This window comes from Hevea brasiliensis, chromosome 18 (assembly GCF_030052815.1).
Source record: "Hevea brasiliensis isolate MT/VB/25A 57/8 chromosome 18, ASM3005281v1, whole genome shotgun sequence".
Taxonomy (NCBI): domain Eukaryota; kingdom Viridiplantae; phylum Streptophyta; class Magnoliopsida; order Malpighiales; family Euphorbiaceae; genus Hevea; species Hevea brasiliensis.
Window position 1 is genome coordinate 11606816 of NC_079510.1, and position 24321 is coordinate 11631136.

Genomic DNA, 24321 nt, shown 5'->3' on the forward strand with positions numbered 1-24321 from the left:
TTAATATGTTGTTTATCATTGAAATCAAATAGATAAAAATAAATCTTGCATGATGCATGTGACCCTAGGTGAAAATTTTTGAATTCAATGGTATAAACTTCTGTTTTTTATGCTTCCGTTTCTTCAATTGGTATCAGAGCCACTATATTTGCCATTTAGATTGTTGATTATATGATTTAATTGTGTGTTTTGATCATGAGATGATTTATCCATTGCTGGTTTCCATTGATGTGTGGCGGCATGCTTGAAGAACACCATCTTTGGTACGCCAATTTTGGCTTCCATGGGTGGCTCAAGGTTTGGCTTTTTAATTTGCAATTGTTGTATGATCTAAAAGCTCATCCTATGTCTAATTAAATTGTTTAATTAGAATTTTAATCACACAATTAAATTTTGATTCAAATCAGAATTTTTAAAAAATGTTTGAATGTGATTCAAATCTAAATTTTAAAAGTTGTTTGAATGTGATTCAAATCTGAATTTTTAAAGTTGTTTGAATCATATTTAAATCTGATTTTTTAAAGTTGTTTGAATAATATTCAGATCTGAATTTTTAAAAATTGTTTGAATTTGATTCAAATTTGAAATCTGATTTTTTTAAAAATTGTTTGAATGTGATTCAAATATGAATTTTTAAAGTTGTTTGAATGTGATTCAAATCTGAATTTTTAAATTTGTTTGAATGAGATTCAAATATGAATTTTTAAATTTGTTTGAATCATATTTAAATCTGGATTTTTAAGTTGAATATGAGATATTCAATTTAATTTAAGTATGTATGTTTTATTTAATTGTTAAATAGTGATATGCATGATGGATGATCATGGACTATAAAAGACCAATGTGATTAGATTATTTCTTTTATGTTTCTTTGGGATTGTAAATTAATTAATTTATTTTAATTTCTTTTGGGCATGTATTATTAAATTTGTAATAATTTTTGGGTTGTAATTTCTTTTATTTAAGTTCTTGTAAATTCGCTTTAGTATGCCAAGGATTACTATATAATATTGGATTGCAAGAAGTTCAAGGAGGTCAAGAGCATTGGTGGGACCAGTGGGAGGAATTCAAGATTAAGTGTTGATTATGTACTCCTTCAGCAACTCTTGTAAAATGAATGAATGAAATGCACCTAGGAATGCTCTGATTCAATTCTTGGTGGCTCAGAATTGAATCCCTTAGAAAGTCCATGATCATACCATATTTACTGCTTATCCATGAATGCATGAAATGTATGGGAATGTATGCAATTATATGATATATGCATGCTAAATGGATAATGTGCAAAGTGAGACCATAATAGTAATTAGGATGACCATAAAATCTTCCAAACAAATGATTAAGTTAGAAATGCTATAATTAAAGTAATTATAACATGGGCCCTCAATTGGGGCAATTATTTTAAGAAATTTTAAATAGTTGCATAAGATGCAATTAATTTAAGAGTTTTCTTAAGAATAATTGTTAAGCATGAGATGTTGTAAATATGTAAATGGTTTGGTGGCCAATATTGAATGTACCTGAGGACATTAAAATTATTTGCATAATTACTAAATCAATGGGATCAACTTAACTAATACAAGATAAGTCAATAATGGATGTACCTAAGATTTTGAGCATTAGGGGCTAGGTAAAGGATTGAACCTCACATGAGATGTGATGGGCAAGGAGTTGCTCACTTATAGTTTATTGTAATTCCAATAACGGATGTACCTAAGGATGATCAATATAATTATAAGAATTCAATCACCCACTAGAAATCCATCCAACTAGGATTTTCGTTTTCTACTTTGGAAGTGTAGGATTCGCTAAGTTAGTAGGAGGACCAATTTGATTAAAAGACCATAATCATTTTGGTTAATTACATGATACATTTACTAATTAATCTGGTTATTTTCTACAGTTAATTTTCTGATAATAATGAGCACAGAACAACCACCACCATCCAATATCCTTACAAGCATACTTGATCGCAATAGGTTGACAGGACCTAATCACTCTGATTGGCTAAGAAATTTAAAACTTGACCTGAACTTTGAACATATAGGATATGTTCTAGATTCAAATGTTCCTGGTCCCTTACCTCCAGAGGCCACTCAAGAGGAACATGAAACCTTGGATAAGTGGAAGGAGCATGATATGAGAGCTAAGTGTTACATGCTTGATTCCATGAGTAATGAGTTATAGAAGCAGCATGAGAACATGTAGAGTGCGAGTGAGATAGTCCTTTACCTACAAGAATTGTATGGTGAGCACAGTAGGAATGCTAGGTATGAGATATCTAGGCAGTTGTTCCGCATGAGGATGTCTGAGGGATAGAATGTTGGGGATCATATCCACAAGATGTTTCAGCTGATGAGCAGTTGGAACATCTTGACTTCAACATGGATTTCCAACTACAGACGGATTTGATCCTTCAGTCCCTTCCTGAGTCTTTTGGGAATTTTGTGACAAATTTCCATATGACTAAACAGGAATACACCTCAGCTAGTTTACTCAACATGCTGGTTATTGCCTAAAAGAATATACTAAGCAATAAAGGAAAAGAGGTAGTTTTGATTGCATATTTTTCTGCTGAAAAGTCCAATAAGAAAAAGGGCAATTAGAAAAAGAAACCTCAAGTTCCAAGATCTTCCAAGAAGATAGCCAAATAGAAAAACAAAGATCAAAGTTGACAAAGGTAAAGGAAAGTGTTTCCATTACCAGTAGGAAAGTGTTTCCACTGCCAGTAGGAAAGTGTTTCCATTATCTAGAGTATAGCAATCTAAAAGAATGCAATGCCATGATGAAAATCAACTCAAGTTCAAAATATATTTGGCGCTTAAGATTAGGTCATGTTGCAGAAGATAGGATTGCAAAATTGGAGAAAATGGGGATTTTATCCTCATTGGGCTCTGAGCCTACTCCAACTTGTGAATCTTGCCTTCAGGGCAAAATGACTATATCACCCTTTGTTGGACAAGGACTAAGAGCTGAAAATATTTTGGAACTAATAAATAGTGATGTATGTGATCCATTTAAGGAAATGGTTAAAGGCGATTTTCATTACTTTATTACCTTTACTGATGATAAATCAAGGTTTGGGTATTTGTATTTGATGAACTACAAACATGAATCGTTTAAAAAGTTTAAAGAATTTAAATCTGAAGTAGAAAATCAAACAGAAAAGAGTATTAAAGCTCTTTGATCAGATCGTGGAGGAGAATATTTGAGTACTGAATTTGATGAATACTTGAGAGAGCATGGCATTGTTTCCCAGCTGACTCCTCTAGGAACACCACAGTTGAATGGTGTATTTGAAAGGAGAAATCATACCCTATTGGATATGGTACGTAGTATGATGAGCTATACTGATATGCCAATCTCCTTTTGGGGATTTGCATTAGAATCAGCTTCGTATATTCTGAATAGGATTCCATCAAAATCAGTTTCTTCCACACCTTATGAGATATGGCATGGAAGAAAACCAAGTCTTAAGCATATTAAGATTTGGGGTTGTCCAGCTTATATCAAAAAGCTGAACACTGATAAATTGGAAACCAGATCAGAAAAGGGTCGATTTGTTGGATATCCAAAAGATAGTTTTGGATATTATTTGCCTACATCACAAAAGGTTGTGGTGAGTAGAGATGCCACATTTCTTGAACAACAGTTTGTTCAAGAAGGAGGCAAAGGAAGGCAAATAGAGTTGGAATTAGAGAATTCTGACCAATCAACAGATTCGATGGATATAGATCCATCTAGTCAACCTACACCCGTTGATGAAACATTTACAGCTGTTCCTCATAGAACAACCAAGGTATCTCACCCACCAGTGAGATATGGTTTCCTTCAAGAAGAAGAACAAGAGTTGTCTACTCATGAAGAAGTAGATCATGGAGATGATCCACTTACCTATGAAGAAGCTATATCAGATATAGACTCTTCAAAATGGATTAATGCTATGAAATCTGAAATTGATTCCATGTATAAGAATCAAGTTTGGGATCTTATTGACCCACCTAAAGGTATTGTACCTATAGGGAACAAATGGGTTTTCAAGAAGAAAATTGGTTTTGATGGAAAGGTAGAGACCTATAAGGCAAGGCTAGCAGCGAAAGGGTTTCGCCAAAGGCAAGGACTCGACTATGAGGAGACTTTCTCGCCTGTTGCCATGCTTAACTCAATTAGGATTCTATTAGCAATAGCTGCATACTATGATTATGAGATTTGGCAGATGGATGTCAAAACAGCTTTTCTCAATGGATACATTGAAGAAAACATTTTCATGGAACAACCTAGGGTTTTGAATCCCAAGATGGTTCCAAGGTATGCAAGCTAAAGCGATCCAATTATGGGTTGAAGCAAGCTTCAAGGAGTTGGAACATCCGTTTTGATGAAGCCATTAAATCCTTTGGTTTTATAAAAAATGAGGATGAGCCATGTGTATATAAGAAGGTTAGTGACAGTGCTATCACTTTCCTTGTCTTATATGTGGATGACATACTGTTGATGGGTAATGACACAGCTATGTTGACAACTGTAAAGGTACAGTTGTCAAATACATTCTCCATGAAAAACTTAGGAGAGACAACCTATATTCTTGGGATTCGCATCTATAGAGATAGAGCGAAAAGAATAATTGGTTTATCCCAAAGTCTATACTTGGAAAGGTTGTCAAAGAGGTTTAACATGCTTGATTCTAAGAGAGGATTGTTACCAGTGAGATATGGTATCCATCTTTCTAAAGAGATGTTTCTAAAGACACCTGAAGAAAGAGATAAAATGGCTAAGATTCCATATGCTTCGGCTATTGGAAGTTTAATGTATGCAATGTTGTGTACTAGGTCGAATATCGCATATGTTGTTAGTTTGACTAGCAGGTATCAATCCAATCTAGGCTTGGAATACTAGATAGCTGTCAAGAATATCCTTAAGTACTTGAGAAGAACTAAGGATTTATTCTTGATCTATGGAGGTGAAGACTTGCAATTAGATGGTTATACTGATTATGATTTTCAATCAGATATCGATGATAAAAAGTCTACCTCTCAATATGTGTTTATTTGTAATGGAGGTGCAGTTAATTAGAAGAGTTCCAAATAGAGCACGACTGCAGATTCCACTACCGACGCTGAGTATATTGCTGCATCAGATGCTGCAAAGGAAGCTGTTTGGATAAAGAAGTTCGTGATAGAACTTACAGTAGTTCCTTCCATTGAGTCAACAGTTCCACTACACTGCGACAACAATGGAGCAGTCATACATGTTAAAGAACCCCGATCTCACCAGAAATCCAAACACATAGAAAGGCGCTACCACATTATTAGAGAAATAGTTAGGCAAGGCGATATAGCCATGCATAAAATAGCATCAGCTGAAAATCCAACTGATCAATTCACTAAGCCTTTGTCACAAGCACAGTTAGACTGACGTCTTGAGAAGATGAGTCTAAGTTATTGTAATGAATGGCTCTAGTGTTAGTGGGAGATTGTTAGTAGTATGCCCTAGAGCATATCATTTAGTATGTATCTTGTACATATTTTATTAATAAAAGGCATTTCCACTTTTCCGTTTACATAAGATATTTATGTGTAATAGAAAAGGTCCATTGATATTTTGTTAGAAATTTTATTCTTAAGTTGTTAAGAATATGAGTAACAGTATTTCTAGTACAAAGTATCATAAATAGGTTCACAATAGAGGACACTTCATAATAAGGACATGACTTATCCAGAAAGATTGTATTCATGTTTGTTCCCAAGTTATCTATATGAGATATAAATAAGATAGAATGGTGAGTCTCATACCATATGACAAACATGATAGGCACTTATAAATGATAAGTAGGCCAAACCAGTGACACTTATGACAAGCACATGGAGTTTACTCTTGTCAATGTTTTGTCATAAATCATATCAGTGCATATAATCTTTAGACCTGAGATAGCACAGTTATCTTGTATATAGGTAGTTTGAGTTTGATACTGCTTTCATACTTGTACTGTGTATGGGTATATGGGCATGTGTTGGCTCCTACTAGTTATATATGGAGGTAGGTGTTGATCAAGATGGAATCTATTCCTCTAAGTAAATAGAGATAAAATCCTATGTTTATTTAATTGTTCTTAATGTTTCAAGTTCCTGGCTAGGACAGATAGATTTAATCAGAAAAGAGTTTCTGATAAGAAAATCTTTTTAATCAAGAATTGGAATTAAAAGAGAACATAATATTCATAGCAAATGGAGTTTGACATAAACCATGACTCCAGCTTGAGTTGGGATTTTGTAACAGAGAGATTCTAGTGCATGGTAACATATGATTATAGGTTCATTTAAGGTAAACCTTATTACTAATTGGGTGGCCATGGCATGCTATGCTAGGTGTTAACCATGGTCTATGAGGTGCATAAAATGATTTAGAGAAATCATTTATGGTAAGAAGTAGTTCTGATGATATTAAGAGTTGATATCATATCTCATTGCCAATTAGCGATATGCCTAGTAAGTCACACACATACACAAGTTATCACCTAATTAAATATGATTTAATTACTTAATTAAAGAGTTTAATTGATTAATTAAATAGGTTTAGTTTGCAATTAGATTGCAAAGTCCTTAGCATGACTTGAAACCAAATCTAGATTATTAGATGTATAGTATAAGTGAAATTTATATTTAAAGTGTTTAAATATAAATTTAATTAATGAAAATTAATTAATAGAGATTAATTAATTAATTTATATTTGATATAAATTGATTAGAAGAAGAGAATTAATTATTTTTGGGTTAAGAACTCAATATTAAGAAACAGGGGCATTTTGGTCATTTCATAGGGTGACATGTGGCACCATGAGATGGTGACACATGGAATTACACATAAGCTTGCCAAATGTCTTTTAATCATGTAAGATGATTAAAATTAAGATTAAATATAGGTTTGACACTTGGCACAATGTGATTGGGTCAATTAAACCTAGAACCAATCAGAGGGTGACATGTGGCAAGGGTTTAATATGTTGACCTAGCTATATAAGTGTTGTTATAAAAAGAAAATAACACAACCAGCAGCCTCTTTCTTAGGTACCACCACCCAAGAAGGTTTCTCTCTTCTTCATCTTCTTCTCTCATCTTTCCAAGAGATTAACAAACAATCTCTTGAATTAAAAATACTAGAAATTATTTCTAGTGTCCTATTTACATCTTTAATCTCTTAAAAGGCAGAACTTGATTTTCTAAATAATAGAGAAAGCTTTAGAAGCTGTTCAAGGGCTGCCATAGGTATTCTTGGTGTGGACAAGCTAGAGGGATAACATCTGGTATCCTGAAGACGAATCTCAATGGTGCAAATACATTGCAGTGCATCAAGAGGTTAGTGTGTTTGTTCTTGATTTAATCTAGAGTTCTAAAATTAATCTGATTAATTTTAAAATCTTAAATGGCAAATACATATCCAAAAAGCATATTAAAAGAGTTTTAATATGTTGTTTATCATTGAAATCAAATAGATAAAAATAAATCTTGCATGATGCATGTGACCCTAGGTGAAAATTTTTGAATTCAATGGTATAAACTTGTGTTTTTCACGCTTCCGTTCCTTCAATCTCAGGTCTAAAGATTATATGCACTGATATGATTTATGACAATGCATTGACAAGAGTAAACTCCATGTGCTTGTCATAAGTGTCACTGGTTCGGCCTACTTATCATGTATAAGTGCCTATCATGTTTGTTACATGGCATGAGACTCACCATTCCATCTTATTTATATCTCATATAAATAACTTGGGAACAAATATGAATACAATCTTTCTAGATAAGTCATATCCTTATTATGAAGTATCCTGGATTGTGAACCTATTTATGATACTTTGTACTAGAAATACTGTCACTCATATTCTTAATAACTTAAGAATAGAATTTCTAACGAAATATCAATGGACCTTTTCTATTACACATAAATATATTATGTAAACGGAAAAGTGGAAATGCCTTTTTATTAATAAAAACATGTACAAGATACATACTAAATGATATACTCTAGGGCATACTACTAACATATACCTGGTGTGGAATTAATTTCTATTACTCCTTATAGAATGACACCTGTTGAATTGAAAGAGTTGAAAGTATAGTTGCAAGAATTATTTGATAAGGGCTTCATTTGCCCTAGTGTGTCACTTGGGGAGCACCAGTTTTGTTTGTTAAGAAGAAGGATGGTACTCTCCGTCTGTGCATTGATTATAGACAGTTGAACAAGGTCACCATAAAGAATAGATATCCTTTGCCACGAATAGATGATTTGTTTGATCAGCTGAAAGATGTAGCTGTATTCTCCAAAATTAACTTGAGATCAGAATATTATCAGTTGAGGGTGCAAGAGCAGAGTATACCTAAGACTGCTTTCAGAACTCGGTATGGCCACTATGAGTTCTTAGTAATGCAATTCGGGTTAACTAATGCTTCAACTGCTTTTATGGACCTGATGAACACTATCTTCAGGCCATATCTAGATCGATTTGTTGTGGTGTTCATTGATGACATTTTGGTGTACTTGAAAAATGCAGAAGAGCATGACAAGCACCTGAAAATAGTACTGCAGATTTTGAGAGAGAAACTATTACACCTTACCCCTCTATAAGGCATAACATGATCCTGTAGAATATCTAATGAACTACCAAACTTCACCTACCGATAACTCATTAAGTACCCTATAAGGGATTTTAAAAACCTTTTTTCTTACTTTTTAAAAGTGGTGAGCATTTTCTTACATTTAATATAAGTTTAAAAGCTAGCTAAAATTTTTGTCCATTTTTATTTTTATACAATTTTTGAAAAAATTTAGGCAGAGTGTCGTCTGTATTTTAAGAAAACAATTCTTCACAAACCTGTAAAAACACTTCCAATAATTTATTTCGTCAACTCAACAACTACCACAGCAAACTTCAACATCATTTCTCAAACTCCAAAATTCAAATCAATAATTCACAACTCAATATTTCCATTCATTTTTTATTAAAGTAAAAACAAATTACATTTATCAACCTCTTTACATTAGCAAATCCAAAATGATATTATTACAACTCTATACAATTGCTCATGATCAGTTTTTATATATACATATAGTTACATACACAAATATAAACATTACATTCAGGGTATAAATTTATACCCGACAAAACTTCAGGAAAGGTGGCTCCAAGATCCTCAGCAGCTCACTCTGCTGCTCCTCTAGTCTCTATATTTGCGACAGCAATAACAGCCATCGCTGAGTACTATGACTCAGTGTTGCACAACATACTAAAATAACATTTATGTATAATTCAAATCACATTTATTCAAATATTGAATTGAACATGAAAAACAGATGCAAAACATGATTTACAAATTTTAAGTCCAAACTCTTTCATTTAGGAAGTCTCAAAACAATTTCATAAAAACACATAGTTATATCATGCCATTCAAAACATATTCATGTCAATAGCTGGAGGCTTATGAGTAATCACAAGGCTAGCTAGCTCAAATATATGGGTACCCATTCAATTTCTTCTTCTACTGGCACACACCTCAACACTTCAGCCAGAGAAGGAATCAAAATTCGAAACTAATTTCTCCCACTAGTCATGCTAGTGAGACATTCAAATATATGGTCATGACACTGTGGTTTCAAAACTGTCTTAGCAATTTACTAAACTTTTATTGCCATTTCAAACACATACAAGTAAACTTTCACCAATTTAAGTCAAAAGCATAATAAACATTTCAATACAATTAATTTACAATTTAATATCATAATTCATTCAAAACAATTTGTAGAAGAAAATTTACAGAAATTTCTATGTTGTGCACAAACCTTATGCGAATCGCCTCTTGGCCTTGACTCGATGCCTCGAGTTCTTTCCCGGTATTCTTTTCATCTGAAACACATAGTTTCACAGTGTTTCAGTATCACAATTTATCATAAGTCCAAAAATAATTTTAAATCTAACTTTAATATGCTTAATTTGACGTTCTTTAAAATTTATATTTTGGGGTTACTATTCACGATACTATTCAAGTCAATTTGTTGACTTTCTAATGCTTAATAGGTATGGAAATTCTAATTTCACCCACATACCACATTTTGGTTACCTAACTTGTTGGTTTTGGTTGTTTTCTCAAATCTTAAGTCTTTTAGGCACAAATTTCAAATTTTCAGTTTTGGTGTCCTATTTTGCACTGTTCTATTGGTCATGTTGCTGTGGTAATTTGGCTAAGTTTTCTTCATAGAAGTTGTTCCTTATTGTCTTAACTTTATTTCTCTTTTTCAATAATCCATTTGGAGTTTTGTAGCCTAAGTTATAGCTATTTGAACATAGCTGGCCAGATTTGGGGTTACCCAGAATTCTGGGCAAATTTTGGATTTTGGCAATTTTTGTGGTTGACTGCAGGTGGATCTTCAAAGAGGTTATGATCAAAATTTGGGTTTGTTTTCTGCATGAAAGTTGTAGGGCTATGTCTCAGCTTTCTACTGGTAAAACTTCAAGCCATTTAGACCTTCCTAGACTAAATTATGGTCATTTATGTAACTACTGTTCATTTGGTCATTTTTGTAAAGGTTAGTGTGCCCAATCCGGATTTAACCTAATTGTTCACTAAGTTATGGTCACTTTATGGGCATGATTCCTAAATGAAAAATGTGTCATTTTGTGTCTAGTTTCATTCCCAATTGGCCTCACACCAATTAGGCTGGTAAATTTTCAGTTTTGGTCCCTGAAAAGGACCTAGGTCAAGCTGCCTGCAGATTAACCCTCACCAATTCAAATTTAAACTTGTTTCCAACAATTCATACACACCACAAATGGTCACAATTGACCATTTCTCAACTCAAATAAGGTCAATAACATCATTTGGCCAATTCTCAAAATTTTCTTCAATTTTTCACATGCTCAAAACCCTAGCTTCAATCAAAGCTCAATCTAATGCAATTTAAAGTGTGTATTCATGTTCTACACACCTAATTCACCTCAAAGAGCTATTCAAAGCCATCAAACTCATTCATAACAAATCCTAACCCTAGCTGGATGAATTTCATGTTTGGTCCCTCAACAATTGTTTTTGTTTGATTTTAAGTTAATTTCTAAGTTACTTACACAAAGAACACAAGTAATAAATTAGAATTTTCAATTAACTCACTAACCTTAAACTTTGAAGTTTAATCTTCAATTCTTCTCCTCTTTTCTCCTTTCTTTCTTGCTAAATCACTTCCTCAAGGAAAGAAAACAAGGTTTTATGAGTTAATTTTGGGGAAATTAGGGTTTAGTTGGGTGATTTGGAAGCTTGGTGCAAGCTTTAATGGTAAAGCAAAAATGGAGGAGGGAGAGGAGTCTGGCTGCTGAATGGGTTAGGGAAGAAGGAATGAAGATTTGTTTTAATTTTTATGTATTTTTATCTTTTATTAAGTCAATTTGACTTAGTCAATTAAAGTGGGTGAATTAAATTTAATTTATGACATCATAATTGTGAGCTAAGGTGATGTAAATAAGGTTTTTCCTTTTTTTTATTTTATTTTTTCTTGTTTCTTTAATTTAATTCTTGATCCAAAAATTTTCTTTTCTCCAATTTTATTGGATAGTTAGGTTAGGAGTCAGCTTTAGGGGTGAATTGACCAAATTGCCCTTCACCGGTTCGATCCGATTTGTAAGTAATTCAATATTTCTTTCGGATCCCTAACCTAATTATTTGACCTGCTTAACAACTCTTTTTCGTGATTTTCTCTTTTCCACTGTGTTCGCAATGGTCCTAAGGACCGCGACGTCATATTTTAGAGTTCGAAATTTGAGTTTAGACTAACCTCGCAGTCATTCCTGAGAAGGTCACCCATTGCTGTAACTCTCGGCTCATTTAACTTTTTATGTTTTGTTTTTCTTATTTATACTTAACTATTTGGCAATTACTAATTATTTGCGTTCAGGGCTTAACTAGGTGTCTTAGACGTGGTTCTAATTCTCTTAATTTTCCGAATTGACACCAGTCACCGAAACAGTGAAATATACCAGGCTATGCAAATAGGGGTGTTACCAAAATAGTTGTACGCCAAACTATCAAAATGTGAATTTTAGCTGAAGGAAATTACATTTTTGGGGCTTATTGTACCAGCTGAGGGTATCAAGGTAGATTTAAGAAAAGTAGAAGCTATATTTAATTGGAAGCTACCCAAAAATGTCACAGAAGTTCAGAGTTTCCTTAGTTTGGCTGGTTACTATTGTCATTTTGTGAAAGGATTCTCCATATTGGCATCTCCACTGACCAAGTTGTTTCGAAAAGATGTGAAATTTTAGTGGACTGATCAGTGTAAGAAAAAGTTTTGATGAGTTGAGAAGATGTTTAACTGAAGCTCCAGTTTTGACTTTACCTACTCTGAGTAAAGAGTATACTATATATAGCGATGCTTCTCACAATGGGTTAGGCTGTGTGCTGATGTAAGATAGAAATGTTATTGCATATGCTTCACGCTAGCTAAAGCCCCATGAGAAGAATTATCCTACACATGACTTGGAGCTATCAGCCATTGTATTTGCTCTGAAGATCTAGAGACACTACTTGTATGGGGAAAAGTGTTACATCTACACAGATCACAAGAGCTTGAAGTATCTGGATACACAGAAAGAATTGAATTTGAGGTAGAGGAGGTGGTTAGAGCTAATAAAAGACTATGATTGTCTGATTAACTACCAACCTGGGAAAGCAAATGTGGTTGCTGATACCTTAAGTCGTAAGACCATAGCTAGCTTAAGAGTTTCACCCGTGTCCATGGTGCATGACTTGAGGGCTTTACATGCTAATTTGGAGATTGATGTTGAGGGGCGAATCGTAGCTACTTTAGCTAATGATGATTGATTAGATTAAAACAGCCACTTAGAATGATGAAAAGCATTTGAAATTGATGAAAGAAGCTCAGGATGGTAAGAAACCAAAGTTTGCAGTGAATGATGAGGGCTTACTACTATACCAGGGTAGAATGTGCATTCCTTATGAAGTTGAATTGAGGCAAATCATTTTGAAGGAAACACATGACTTGCCATTTGCTATGCACCCTGGTGGAATCAAAATGTATAGAAACATGAAAGAATACTATTGGTGGATGGACATGAAGAAAGATATTGCAGATAATATAGCCAAATGCCTAACTTATTAGCAAGTAAAGGTAGAACACCAAGTGCTAGCAGGGTTACTACAGCCATTGCCAATTCTCAAGTGGAAATGGGAGAGAATCACTGGATTTTGTGATGGGATTTCCACAGATACAGAAGATTCATGATGCAATTTGGGTTATTATTGATAGATTGACTAAGTCTGTATACTTTCTGCCAGTAAGAATGGACTATAGCTTGGACAGAATGGCTAACCTATATATTGATGAGGTAGTGAGACTACATTGAATGCCAGTGTCTATTGTATCAGGTTGAGATCCAAGGTTCCCTTCTAGATTCTGAGGTAGTCTCCAAAAAGCCCTAGAAACTATATTGAACTTTAGTACAGCATTCCATTCACAAATAGATGGCCAGTCTGAAAGGATCATCTAGATGTTGGAGGACATGCTTCGGGCTTGTGTGATTAAGTTTGAAGGTAGTTGGGACACACCCTTACCTTTGATTGAATTTACCTACAATAACAGTTATCAGTCAACATTGGGATGCCTCCATATGAAGCTTTGTACAGCAGGAAGTGTAGAACTCCCTTGCATTAGGATAAAATGGGCGAGAGAAAGTTGATTGGCCCAGAGATTGTACAACAGACTGAGCAGAAGATTAAGCTTATTAGAGACAGACTTAAAGCTGCATCGGATAGACAGAAGTCCTACATTGATATGAAGAGAAGAGATATTGAGTATTCAGTGGGTGATAAGTTGTTCCTTAAAGTTTCCCCGTGGAAGAAAATTATGGGGTTTGGCAGAAAGGGGAAACTAAGTCCTCGCTACATTGGGCCATATGAGGTTCTGGAAAGAGTGGGTCCGCTAGCATATAGACTTGCATTGCCTCTAGAGTTGGAGAAGATTCACAATATCTTTCATGTCTCCATGTTAAGGAGGTATCGATCAGACCCCTCACACATCTTACCAGTAGAAGAGATTGAAGTAAATCTAGACCTTACTCATGATAAAGAGCCCATAAGGATCTTGGCACATGAGGTGAAACAGCTGAGAAACAATCAGATACCACTAATCAAAGTGCTGTGGAACCATTATTCAGGCCAGGAGGCTACATGAAAGCGTGAGGAGGATATGAGGAGACAACACCCATTACTCTTCAGAGATTGATACTAGGTAAAATTTCGGGACGAAATTTTCTTTTAAGAAGGGGAGAATTGTAACACCCTCATATTAAGTAGTCCATACATTCTATTGTTCCAGTGACTAATATTTGTCCGGACAGCTAGAATGTCTAGAACCATACCTAAGCCACAAGGAAAAAGCCATAAATAAAATTAATAAAGATTACATGAAGGTGAAAGAAAATAAAAGAAACAAAGCACAAAACGGTTAAATGAGTCGAAGGTCCCGACGATGGGTGACTGACCCGGGAAGCGACTGAGAGTTCAGTTGCTATCCTAAATTTGTGTGAGACCACATTAAGGGATAATTGCGAAACTACTAGAAATTTAAAAATCCAAGAAATAAAAAGAGAATAAGTAAAATTAAGTGAATCAGAACCTAAGGACTCATCGGGCATTATTAAAAGACATACTATAACCTGATGAGGGGCATTTTGGGTCAATTCCCTCCTAGAGGTGACTTTTGACCTAAAATTCCAGTAAATTATATGAGACTAAAATATTGGAAAAGAATAAAAAAATATAAGAATAATGTATGGAAAAGAAAATGAAAGAAATAGAAAATTTAAAATTTAATCACATTTATGATATCATAATGACATTGACATGACACAATTAAAATTATAATCTTCAATTATGAATTTTGGGGATAATTATTAGATAAGAAGACAAAAAAATCAATTAAAATAAAAACAATTATCCCTCATCTTCTTCCTCTAAGTGGCCGGCTCCCATCTCTTTCCATATTTCTACCATTTTCAACATTTAAGCTTTCTAAATCTTGAAGTTGTCCACAAATTCCCATAACCAAGCCCTAGAAAACCCCTAATTAAGCCTCAAAGTGAAGATTGGGAGAAAGAAATTCAAGAAACAAGTGAAGATTAAGAAGATTGGCAAAACCCATTAGAGGTAAGCCACATTTTCAATTTAAATTGTTATATACTCACAGAAAAAAGGTAGATTAAATGGAAATAATATGAGAAATTGAAAAGAATCATGCATGAAACCTAAGTGTGATTTTTGGCCAGCCTTAGAAGGGTAGAGGATTTGGTGTTTTTGATGAAGTTAAGCGAGAGTTTTACCTTGATTGAAGTTGTATACATGAAATATGTAGTTGAAATTGCATAAGTTGCATGAAATTGGGAAGACGGAAAATTAGGGTTTATGGAGAATTAGGGTTTTATTGTAGGTTACTCAATTGATGTTTGTAATGGTAAATTTTGGTCATTTGAAATGCCTTGAGTGTGAATTAGAGTGGAATTAATGGATTGGTATTGTGGTTGAGTTGCTGGAATTCTGGACCTCAGAGTCCAGCAGGTTTGAATGAGTATAAATTGAGCTACATAGCTCCAATTGGTTGGCGGCCACTTAGAGATGAAACATAAGACATAGGGCAAGAATTTTCATGAGATACCTTGCCCAGAAAATGACCATAAGTTGCCCTAAATGGACCTTGAATCTATAATTGGTGTTCTGGGCCTGACTAGAAATGACCAAATGAATAGTGCTTAGTAAATTAGGCATAACTCATACTAGAAAACACCAATTTAGGTGATTCTTGAACCAATCAAAACCTGAGACATAAGAGAACAATTCTTGTGAAGAACATGGAGCCAAATTATGATCCTAAGTTAATCAAATTGCTAGCCAAATTTGGTCTAGCAAATTTACCCTGATTCTGGACTAACCTAGAAATTCTGGACAATTGCCTATCCGACCAGTTTTGGAAAAATTACCATAACTTGGGTTACAAAGCTTCAAATGCAGTGATTCCAAAGTCAAAATTCTTGTAACGCATAGAAGTTTTGACCAGAACCCATATCTTAAGGCAACTTATGGAAATTGCTAGAAAAAATTTAGGAATGCATAAGCTGGATTTCCTACAATTTAGCTAAATGACCTTATGAACCCTGGATGGTTAATATGTCATAACTTTCTCTAAAATACTCCAATTGGAGTGATTCAAAATGATTTGAAAACCTAAGACAAAGATATAAAACATTGTTTGAGGGACTAGGATCAAATTATGAGCTTAAGATGCCCTGATATAAAATGCAAAGTTGTGATACAAATCTAGAAAAACTGGAATCTCAGGATATGGCACTTGGAACAGTATTTAGTAATTTGGCCATAACTTGAGATCCAAAACTTCAAATTGAGTGATTCCAAATTCAAAATAAAATTAAGACATATAGGAACAATTTTTATTCAGATCACTTTTCCAAATTATGACTAGAACTAGGTTGAAATTGGGTTCAAAATTCATGACATAAAACTGTCTAGAACCCAAACTCCTTGAATTTGCATAAGTAACTTAGGCATTCAATAGGCATTCAATTGGTTAATTATTGGAGAAAATTGGGTCAGTATTGAGACATTTTCATTATGTATTTTCAGTGGAAAAGGAGCCTCCTAAAGAGGGGAAGAGTTAAACTAGGTAAGAGAAGTATAAAGAGGTTTGTACACAACTAAAACCTCCCCTTTTGTTTTAAATTGTAAATGGTTTGAATGAGTACTTTAATTTTGTAAAATGAGTTTACAATTTTAGAAAGGCGGATGTTGGACATTTTGTACCATTGTAGCAGGGGAGTGGGCCGATTTTGAATGAAATTTGAAGTGTTTGAGAAATTGTGTGTTGCCTTTTTGGGTAATTATTTTGAATGAAATGTGATTGCGAATTTATAAATATATTTTGATGAATGAAATTGTTTGAAATTATTTTAAAACCACAATTAGCATGACAGTCCCATTTGGAATTCCTTAGTAGTAACGACTATTTGGGGTTTGATAATTAATTATGATTATGTCTCCCCATTAATAACAGTTAGTGGGTGATACTATATGAGTACTCATTAGCTAGCTAGCCCTTCCCTCATTAATAATGGTTAGTGAGGTTGATTTGCTTTGTCGTGGTGTATAACACGGCATTAATCATGAAATTTTATGTCATAGTCTAAACTATGTGTTCTTGGCAACACCTATGTTTTGTGAATTGTGAGTTGAAACTTCTTCAATGAAATGTGACTTTCAATAAATGATTATTATTGATTGGGAATTATGGAATGTTTCTTTAGTCATGGAAATCATGATTTATTATGTTTTGATATTTTATGCTTTATAATGAGTTTTAAATTTTAGTTGTGTACCAGTGAGTGAATTACTCAGTGATGGCTATTTCATGCTGTTGCAGATATGGAGAAGGGCAAAGCAGCAGAGTGAGCTGCTAGTAGCATGGTTGAAGCTATTTTTGGATCTTTTTCGAGTATTTTATTTATACCATTGTAAATTCATTTTTGATGTAATTTAGTTTATATGTATCTAAAAGACAAACGAGCAGTTGTACAAATAAACTTGTGATAATAATTTATTATCTTTTGAGTTTGTAAATTTATAGATAAATTTCCATTTTGATTTGTATATGTGATAAACACCATTGCTTGGTGTGGTTGAATGAAATGAGTTAATTGAGTTGACTTGTGGATGATATAATTTTATAAATGGATTTTTAATAGGTTTAGAAGAACTGTTTTACTGTAGTTTTAGCTGTAACCACGCAAAATTTTCGTAGAATTTTTAAAATGCTAAATTATTTCCAAAAAAAATTTATGACATCAATTTGAATCAGTTACATTTTAATATTGCTTTTCTCACCACTCCAAACTTAAATAGGAAATTGATATTGATGGCGTTGGGAAGCGTGGTTAAGGCCTTAGAGGATGGATTTCAAAAATTTTATCTAGGGTTTCATGCATACATACAAGTGTATTGTGATCCTAGCCTTTTTCTAATGCCCTAAAGCATGTCAAAACACTCTTTTAACATGCATTTGTGATTCATTTGCCATTAAGGATTGATATTTAACAATTAAACCTAGCAAACCCTAACTAAAAAAGGGTTTAAAGACAACTAACCTGAAGGGGCGCAGAATTAAAAGCTCCCTCTGGTAGTCTCCTAGAGCACTACTTGTTGCTCCTCTAGCTTATCCACCACAAGCTTCCACCAAGATCACCTTATGCAGCCCAAGTCCTCTCTTTGATTCCTGCCAACCACTAACTTTTAAGGTATTTACTTTAGGTGATTTCTATGAATGTATTTGAGTTAGAAACCTTTTATAGTGTCTTTGATTCAAGAAAGAAACAAGTTGTCTTTCTATCATCAATGGAGGAAACACAAGAAGGAGAGAGAGAGAGAGAGAGGCTGTCGTCCAACCTAGAAGAAGAAGAAAAAGGTTCAACTCACTTGGTCCTCTTCTTATCTTGTATTTATATACAAGAGACAAAAACCATTAAATGGTTACCACATGTCACTTTAAGATTGAATCTTGCTTTTTCTTGTTTTAATCACATTATGACAAGTGTAAAGCCAAGATAAAATCATCAAAAAGTTATCTTCGATGGTAACACGTGTCACCATCTCATGGTGCCATGTGTCACCTTGTAAAATTACCATTTTCCCCTTGCAATGAATTTTGAATTCTCAATCCAAAATTGTAATTTCTCCCTCAAATTAATTTATATGACATATAAATTAATTAATTAATTAATCTCTATTAATTAAACTCACAATTGAATTCATATTTAAACTCTTTAAATATAAATTCAACTTTCATCATACATCCAATATTCAAGATTTGGTTTCGAGTCATGCTAGGGACTTTGTAATCTTATTGTAAATCAAATCTAATTAATTAATTAATTAAACTATTTAATTAATCAATTAAATCATAATTTACTTGGTGGTTAAATTTTGTAGGTGTGTGACTTACTAGACTCATTACTAATTAGCAATGAGAAATTATATTAACTTTTAATATCATTGGAACTCTTCCAGACCATAAATGATTTCCCCAAATCTTTTTAGACATCTCATAGACCATGGTTGACACCTAGCATAGCATGCCATGGCCACCCAATTAGCAATAAGAAATATCTTAATAATGAACCTTTGATCATATGTTACCATGCACTAAAATCCTTCCGTATTATATCCCAATCCCATTAAAGGTCATGGTTGAGTCAAACCCCTTATTGTGGAATCTTATGCACTCATTTGAAATCTGATTCTTGATATATAAGACTTTACCATCAGGAAATACCTTTCCTGACAAAGTCATCCATCCTGACCAGGAACTTAATCTTGTCAAGAACAACTAAAATCTGCATAGGACTTTTAACCCTATTTACTCAAGGCTACGGATCCCCTATTGACTGAACACCTGTCCTAACATATGACTAATCTGAGCCAACACACACCGAAGCATCCATACACAGTACAGATATGTAAGTGGTTTCAAACTCAAACCACCCATATAAGAGACAACCATGTCATCTTAGGTCTAAGAATTATATGCACTAGTATGACACAAATAACATTTTATTAACTAGAGTAAATGTTATGTTCATGTTATCTGAATGTCACAAGTTCGACCTACTTATCTCATAAGTTTCCACTGTATTTATCCTGATATCTCATATTAGATGGCATGAGGCTCACCATTTCATATTCATCAGTAACTCATACTGATCAATGGAGACAAAAAGAGGTGACAGCTCTTTGGATATAATGTGCCCACCAAAATATCCTTTAGCTGCGAACTCTGATTTATAACAAATGTCCCATGTATTCTGCCACTCATATTCTTATCTCATAAGAATAAAACACATAACATATTGCTAATGGACAATTTCAAATAAATATAGTATTAAACACACATTACATTTAAATGAAACGTTCATTGCCATTATAATATTTACAATGTTATTTACAAGTTACAAGATTAGTGCATGCTCTAGGGCACACATAACTAGCAATCTCCCATTTGGCATAAAGCCATTCACTACAGTATCTAAGACCCATCTTCTCAAGATGTTTGTCTAACTATTGCTATGTCATGGCCTTGGTTAGTGGATCAGTCGGGCTGTCAGTTAAAGCTACTTTCTGCATGGCAATATCGCCTTTTATAACTATCTCTTTGATAATATGAAATCGCCGCTCTATGTGTTTGGATTGCTAGTGAGACCTAGGCTCCTTTGGCTAAGCAATGGCTCCATTATTGTCACAGTAGAGAGGAACTACTGACTCAATAGAAGGAACCACTTGCAGTTCTGAAGCAAACTTTTTGATCCAAACAGCCTCTTTTGCAGCATCACATGTAGTAACATACTCAGCTTCAGTCGTGGAGTCTGTTGTAGTTGTTTGTTTGGAACTTTTCCAACAAATAGCGCCCCCATTACACAAAAATACAAACCCTGAGATGGACTTTCTGTCATCAATATCTGATTGAAAATCAGAATCTGTAAATCCTTCTAGTTGAAGTTCACCTCCTCCATATATCAAGAATAAATCCTTAGTCCTTCTCAAGTACTTAAGGATATTCTTGACAGCTGTCTAGTATTTCAAACCTGGATTGGATTGAAACCTGCTAGTCATACTAACAACGTAGGCAATATCAGGCCTAGTACACAGCATGGCATATATTAGACTTCCTATAGCTGAAGCATAAGGAACCTTGGCCATATTTTCCCCTTCTTCAGGAGTGTTTAGAGACTGTTCCTTAGAAAGGTGAATCCCATGCCTAACTGGTAACAATTCCCTCTTGCAATCAAGCATGTTGAACCTCTTCAACACCTTTTCCAAGTAAAGCCTTTGGGATAAACCTATTATTCTTTTCAGTCTATCTCTATAGATCTGAATTCCCTGAATATAGTTAGCTTTTCCAAGGTCTTTGTAATGGCCCGGCCCACTAGTGATATTGTCCGCTCTGGGCCAAAGCCCTCACGGTTTTAAAACGCGTCAATAGGGGTTACGAACTATCAACTTATGAACCCAGCATCTCTCCCGTGTTTTGTCGATGTGGGATTTGCCTAGGGTGTTACAATCCACCCCCCTTATGGGACTCAGCGTCCTCGCTGAGGTTTGCCCCACCATCGTTCAAGGTTGCACGCGGAGTAGCTCTGATACCACAAATGTAATGGCCCGGCCCACTAGTGATATTGTCCGCTCTGGGCCAAAGCCCTCACGGTTTTAAAACGCGTCAATAGGGGTTACGAACTATCAACTTATGAACCCAGCATCTCTCTCGTGTTTTGTCGATGTGGGATTTGCCTAGGGTGTTACAGTCTTTCATAGAGAAAGTAGTTGACAACCAAGTTTTTACAGATGTTAGTATACTAATATCATTACTAATCAATAATATGTCATCCACAAATAACACTAATAAGGTAGTCATACTCCCACTAGTCTTCTTATACACATACGGCTCATTAATGTTTTGAATAAAACTGAAAGTTTTAACGACTTCATCAAAATGTTTATTCCAGCTTCTAGAAGCTTGCTTAAGACTATAAATGGATCTCTTAAGCTTGCACACTTTGGAACCTTCTTTGGATTCAAAACCCTTGGGTTGTTCCATGTATATGTTTTCCTCAATAACACCATTAAGATTTGACATCCATTTGCCAAACCTCATAATCATCGTGTGCTGTAATGGCTAGATGAATTCTTATGGATTTAAGCATGGCTACGGGAGAGAATGTTTCTTCATAATCAATTCCTTCCCTTTGGCGAAACCCTTTCACTATAAGCCTAGCTTTGAAGGTCTTTACCTTTCCATCAAGACAAATCTTTCTCTTGAAAACCCATTTACATCCTATGGGTATAATACCCTCAGGTGGGTCTACAAGATCCTAAACTTGGTTCTTTTGCATGGAATCCATTTCAGATTTCATAGCTTCTAGCCATTTTGAAGAATCTATATCTGATATAGCTTCTTCATAACTAGTAGGATCATCTCCATGATCAACTTCTTCATGAATAAATAACTCTTGTTCATTATCATGAAGAAATCCATATCTCTCTAGTGGATGAGATATTCTACTAGATTTATGAAGAACCGGTATTGTGGATGTATTATCTATAGGCATAGGCTCTCCCATTGGATCAACATCCATCGGTGTAGGTTGTTAGTTATTTGTGGAATTATCTAATTCCAATTCTATCTTCCTTCCTTTGCCACCTTCTTGAAGAAACTCTTGCTCCAAGAAAATTGCATCTATACTTATCACAACTCTTTGTGATTGTGGAAGATAAAAATAATATCCAAAACTTTGTTTTGGATATCCAGCAAATCTACCTTTTTCAGACCTTGTTTCTAATTTATCAGTTTCCAGCTTCTTGATAAAAGCTGGAAAACCCCATACCTTAACAGGTTTAAGGGATGGTTGTCTTCCATGCCATATCTCATACAGTGTGGAAGAAACTGATTTAGTTGGAATCCTGTTAAGAATATATAGTGCAGTTTCTAATGCATATCCCCATAAGGAAATAGGCAAATCAGTGAAGCTCAACATGCTGTGTACCATGTCCAACAAAGTATGATTTCTTCTCTCCTACACGCCATTCAACTATGGTGTACTAGGAGGGGTAAATTGTGAAATTATGCCCTGTTCCCGAAGGAACTCATCAAACTCTGTACTTAAGTATTCACCACCTCGATTAGATCGAAGGACTTTAATACTTTTTCCTGTTTGATTTTCTACTTCAGCCTTGAATTCTTTGAATTTTTCAAAGGATTTAGACTTGTATTTCATTAAATACAAATACTCAAACCGAAATTTATCATCAGTAAAGGTAATGAAGTAGTAATATCCACCTCTAGCCATTTCTCTAAATGGCCCACACACATCACTATGTATGAGTTTCAAAATATCTTTAGCTCTTTGCCCTTATCCCATAAAGGGAGATCTGGTCATTTTTCCCTGAAGGCAGGACTCACAAGTTGGTGATGGTTCATTTCCTAAAGTGGACAAAATCCCCATCCTTTCCAACTTAGTGATCCTATCTTCTGCTACATGACCTAATCTCAAGTGCCAAAGTTGTTTTAGATTAAGGTTGATATTTTCTATTACATTAATTTCATATTCGGTGCTTGGAGCTGTTTTGCATTCATTATCAACATAATAAAGTCCATTTTGCAAGTAACCCAAACATATAATTTTATTACCATAATAAACTATACATACATCATTTATGAATCTAAATTCATAGCTATCTCTCGTCAAACTAGATACAGAAATGATGTTTTTATACATGTTGGGTACATACAAAACATCTTTTAAGTATAAAACATTATCATCAAAATAACTATGTACAATAAGAGAAGTAGATCCGATGGCTTTAGCATCAACACTTAATCCATCACCAATCTTCAGCCTCACTTCTCCATGATCCAAGCTCTTATGATTTACTGGTTCCTGCACATCAAAAATTATATATGAATTAGAACTAGTATCAATGACCCAAGCAGAATTAGTATGATAAGCAATACCAAAATCTAAGAAACAAGAAACAGTTATACCTTTAAAAGGTCTTGCCTTCTTGTTCTTTACCAACTCTAGGTATTCTGGGCAGTTTCTCTTCCAGTGCCCATCCTTTTGACAGTGGAAACACTTTCCACTGTCAGCAAGAGCTACTTCTACCTTCTTCTTCACAGTTTGGCTCTTTTTGCCCACTATACCAGAAGGGCCAGAGGCAGAAGACGGCTTCTTCTTATTGCTTTTCTTTTTCTTCTTGGTCTTACCAGAAGAAGAAAAAGCAACAAGTGCCACTTCCTTTCCCTTCCTGCTAGGCATATTGCCTTGGGCAATCACAAGAATGTTCAGAAGACCAGCTAAAGTGCATTCTTATTTAGTCATATGGAAGTTTGTGATAAAGCTTCCAAAAGACTCTAGCAAGGATTGAAGGATCAAATCCGTTTGAAGGGAAAAGTCCATAGAAAAATCTAATGCCTCCAGTTGCTCTATAAGCCAGATTATGGTATGGATATGTTCTCCCACATCCTGGCCTTCATGCATTTCATTCTGAATAGTTGTTTAGATATCTCATATCTAGCCAACCTACTGTTTTCACCAAACTCTTGAAGGTGACTCAGTATTTCAAAAGATGTTTGCATTTTCTTATGCTGATTCTGTAACAGATTAGTCATTAAAGCAAGCATATAGCACTTGGCTTGCATGTCATCTTTATGCCACTT

The 24321-nt window shown here is 34.5% G+C and overlaps 1 protein-coding gene across 1 annotated transcript in view; it reads right to left on the minus strand.

Moving 5' to 3' along the window:
* LOC131175825 (uncharacterized) overlaps positions 1 to 23920 on the minus strand; it is a 126696-nt gene extending 102776 nt beyond the window's left edge. The window contains exons 1-5 of the mRNA XM_058140497.1: positions 23663 to 23920; positions 23394 to 23542; positions 22434 to 22565; positions 20710 to 20934; positions 20371 to 20553 (exon numbers count right to left, since the gene is read on the minus strand). Coding sequence (XP_057996480.1) covers positions 20371 to 20553; positions 20710 to 20934; positions 22434 to 22565; positions 23394 to 23542; positions 23663 to 23920 — 947 coding nt within the window. The remainder of the gene's footprint in view (positions 1 to 20370; positions 20554 to 20709; positions 20935 to 22433; positions 22566 to 23393; positions 23543 to 23662) is intronic.
* Between the last annotated feature and the right edge of the window lie 401 nt (positions 23921 to 24321).